Source organism: Muntiacus reevesi, chromosome 1, assembly GCF_963930625.1.
Source record: "Muntiacus reevesi chromosome 1, mMunRee1.1, whole genome shotgun sequence".
Taxonomy (NCBI): Eukaryota; Metazoa; Chordata; class Mammalia; order Artiodactyla; family Cervidae; genus Muntiacus; species Muntiacus reevesi.
This window is the reverse complement of record NC_089249.1, coordinates 5,031,172-5,034,609: the sequence shown is the minus strand read 5'-3', so window position 1 is coordinate 5,034,609 and position 3,438 is coordinate 5,031,172. Positions and strand designations below refer to the sequence as shown.

Sequence of the window (3,438 nt, the reverse complement as noted above, 5' to 3'; positions counted from 1 at the left end):
AGTAAAGCATGGTTTGGGGAAGCCTCTGTTGGAGGATACCCGAAAATCTGCCTCTAGAATGGCATTTAACATAAAAGTCTGTAACTTTGCCTCCAGATGGAATAGATTGCTGCCCAGTTCCATACACTTAAACACTGTGCCAGACTCATGTGATATTTTACAACGCAAGCACATTTTGATTTGTAAACTTCTCACACAGCAAGGCAAAACTGGGAAAATTCAATCACCAAGAATTTTTCATTTGTAACTTTTTGGCTTTTTAGATAACTCACTTCAAGAAACAATAAGCTGCAACAAATAGAATGGACTTATTTATTTATTTCCTTGACATTTAAATATATTTTCTTTCAATTAATAAATCCATTTTATCATGAGTAAATGGGGGAAAAACTCACTGCAAATTTTAAAGGGAAACCATTCTGAGATTAAATATTAAACAATAATTTTATAATTTTCAAATTCTGTTAAACACTATTTCTTGAAATTCTCTACTAAAAAAGTATTTATATGTTCCATTTTAAGTATCTAATTAGCCAAAGATATGAAAGGCAATCAAAAATACTTTTTTTCATTTTCGGCTCTATACCAGAAACTGGTAATAAATCTGTTAATTGAAAACAGTCAGTATCATTAGAGAAAGAGTTCATCAAACTCAAAGATTCACTGCAGTAAGAAAAACACTAAGGCTCAAATTTCAAATCAAGAGGATAATGTAGGATTTAAACCACATTCACTATGAATAACTACACAACTAACGTGTCACTACATATTAACTCATTATTGACTGGGGGATTTTTGCAGAGACTAACACCTGTGGCCAGCAATTTGTTATCAAGCGATATTGATATATCTCCAGTCAATAACATTTGTGTAACAAAAGACATATTACTACATCTCTGGTCAATAATGTGTTAAAAGAGATGACCGAGGATGGGGACAAGTGGGGAGGCAGACAGTGGCGACCTCTGGAAGATGGAATCTCTTCTCTCTGCTGGTCCTAGAAGAGAAAAGACACACCAGTGAACATCAACACACTGTCTGGATTTCTCCCCATCCGAGACCCATCAGTCTACAGGTGTTTCTCAACCTTACAGGCAACTTCATCTTCATATATGGTACTTAGTGGCAAGGGGATGTCAGAATGCCACCTATCCTAACCTAACTAGTGCTGCCTTGAAAAAATAAAAACCTATCAAAGGTATTACTATTTCTATACAGCTATAATCTGAACACAGTTGGGTTGAAAGTTACACTTCTTTATTTACATTAAAAATAGCTTTCCAAAATTATTCCACTCGATTATTTCAAATTATAAAAGACCACAAATTCAATTTAAAAAGCTCTGAATTATCCATGTGTGTATGTGCATGTGTGTGTGACAACAAGTGGCTTCAACGGGACAGTTAGGTTTTTAGCTGTCATGGTTCTCATTCAGTGTATTGATACCTGGAGAAGACAGGATGATGGGATTGTCTATTAACACCATCTGACAAAGGGAAATGAACCAACTTATACAATTTGAAAAAGGTTAATTTCACTCTGGGAAGAAGCCCTAAAATAACTCAAATTCAACAAATAATTATCTAAATAGTGTGACTGTGGTACATAATTCCTTCAATTCTGTAATGCAAAGAGAATTCTACAGAATCTGCTTTTCCTAGTTTGCAGAGCTTGAATCCAAACCAACTGGCAATTTTTTTCAGACACCATGAAAGCTTCCACAATCAGAACTGTGGGTCATTGTTATCTTCTCACATATTCTCTGGAAGACAAACAGCAGTCACTACAAACTAAGTCCAAAGTAAAACCTATAGAACTTTTTTTTTTTTTACTTCAGTCACGCAAGACTAAGATTCAAATATATACAATGAAGAGTTAGTCAATTTAAGTTAAATAAGCCGTCACTATGTTTTCTCATTACTGATCTTTCCTTTCTTCCCGGCATTGTACTGGGCACTGGGGCTACAAAAAGACGAGTAAGGCACAATCTCTGGCCACGTAAAACTGCAGTTACAGCACGTTATTGAAATCTCTCTAAGTCTGAAAACAAATGGACTCACTGGCTCTGGGTCAAAAGAAATTATTCTTAGCTTCTTGGATCTCAGTTTGTATAATAGCTACAAGTAACGGATGGACCGACAGCGTACCATTTGTACATAAAAGTTAAAACCTACTCGCAATCTGCTGGCCAGCAACAAGGTCCAAGGAGAGGCAGTGAATCTAAGATTGATCATGTCAGTCTAAGACTGCAGACATTTGGGAAGCGCCATACAGAAAAACACCGAAAAGTCAAGATTAAAGCCTGATTTTGTGAAATCATTAAGAATTGTAGAGCTCGAAAAGACCTCAGCATTACCACCAACAAAGAAATTCAGAAACTCTAAACCATATGGCCATCGCCCACTCCCTTGTTTACGAAACACAGCCAGAACCAAAACCAAACAAATGCTTCAAGCAGACCACGTGTTTTTAAGGGCCCTCTTCTCTGGTCTCAAAGATCTTCCTCAGCCACTCAACTGCACCTGCTGCAAAGATGGCACGTTCCAGTGAGTGCAGAGAACATCCAAGTTGCCTGACTTGACGCGGATGAGACTAGCCGGCCTGGCCTGCAAGGCCAAGTTCCGAGCGAAGACAGGCCTCGCCCCCGCCCCGCCGCGCGGCTGCCCCGTAGCCCCGGCTCATGCGCGCGAGGCCTGGCCCGCGCCAGCTGTAGGCGCCCGGCCGCCCCCCCCCCCCCCCCCCCCCCAGCCAGTGGCTTCGCACCCGGGAGCGCCCGGGCCCGAGGAGGTCGAGCGTCCGGGAGCGCTCGTACCTCACGCCGCTGCTCCGAAAGCCCCGGAACGCCTGCCCCGCCGCTCCTGGCGCGGCGAAGGGCGACACCGCGCTCCGGCTCAGCGCCGACACTCGGACCAGGCGGCCGCGGAGCAGCCAGAGGCCGCGGGCCACTACTGTCATGGCCGCGAATGCCGGCTTCCTGACAGAGGCGCCACCTCCGCCTCTCCGGTCCTCACAGCGCCAGCCCGGACTCCGCCCCACCCGGCTCGGCGGGAGAGCGACTCCCACCAGCCGAAGGTTCCCGGGGGCACCTTTCAGGGGCGGGGCTAGAAGCCGAGTTCGGGGCCGGGGGCGGGGCTGAAGGTCCCGAGCCCTGTCCCGTCAGGGGGCGGGGCCGGGACCCCAGCCCCGGGCTGGACTAGCACGTGCGTCGGAAGGCTGGAGTTTGAGGGATGGCATGGCGGCGACATGGCTTCCCTTGCAATGGTCACGCTGCTGATGTGCCCATAGTGAGGACACAGGGAAAGCGTCTAAACTAATCAGTCCAAGCAGCACGCTCCCCTTCTCCCAAACCATTGCTCTGCCCCGCAGCTGCCCAGGCTACTGGTGATTTCATTTAAAGCAGGAAGGATATTACAGATTCTGTCTCCCTTAGTGAGACCG

General features: G+C 45.2%; 1 protein-coding gene across 1 annotated transcript; it reads right to left on the bottom strand.

Moving 5' to 3' along the window:
• Positions 1–824: 824 nt before the first annotated feature.
• Positions 825–3,088, bottom strand: LOC136158793 (bifunctional methylenetetrahydrofolate dehydrogenase/cyclohydrolase 2, mitochondrial-like). Its single transcript, XM_065920609.1, has 2 exons — positions 2,813–3,088; positions 825–997 (listed from the first exon to the last, which is right to left on the bottom strand). The coding sequence occupies exons 1-2, from the start codon at positions 2,953–2,955 to the stop codon at positions 901–903; spliced, it is 240 nt and encodes a 79-aa protein (XP_065776681.1). The 5' UTR covers positions 2,956–3,088; the 3' UTR covers positions 825–900.
• Between the last annotated feature and the right edge of the window lie 350 nt (positions 3,089–3,438).

Excerpts from the sequence above, each read along its gene's own strand:
- LOC136158793 (XM_065920609.1), bottom strand. The coding sequence starts at position 2,955 with ATGACAGTAGTGGCCCGCGGCCTCTGGCTGCTCCGCGGCCGCCTGGTC. Across the intron at positions 998-2,812 it reads TTTCGGAGCAGCGGCGTGAG|GACCAGCAGAGAGAAGAGAT; the intron begins GTACGAGCGCTC and ends TTTCTCTTCTAG.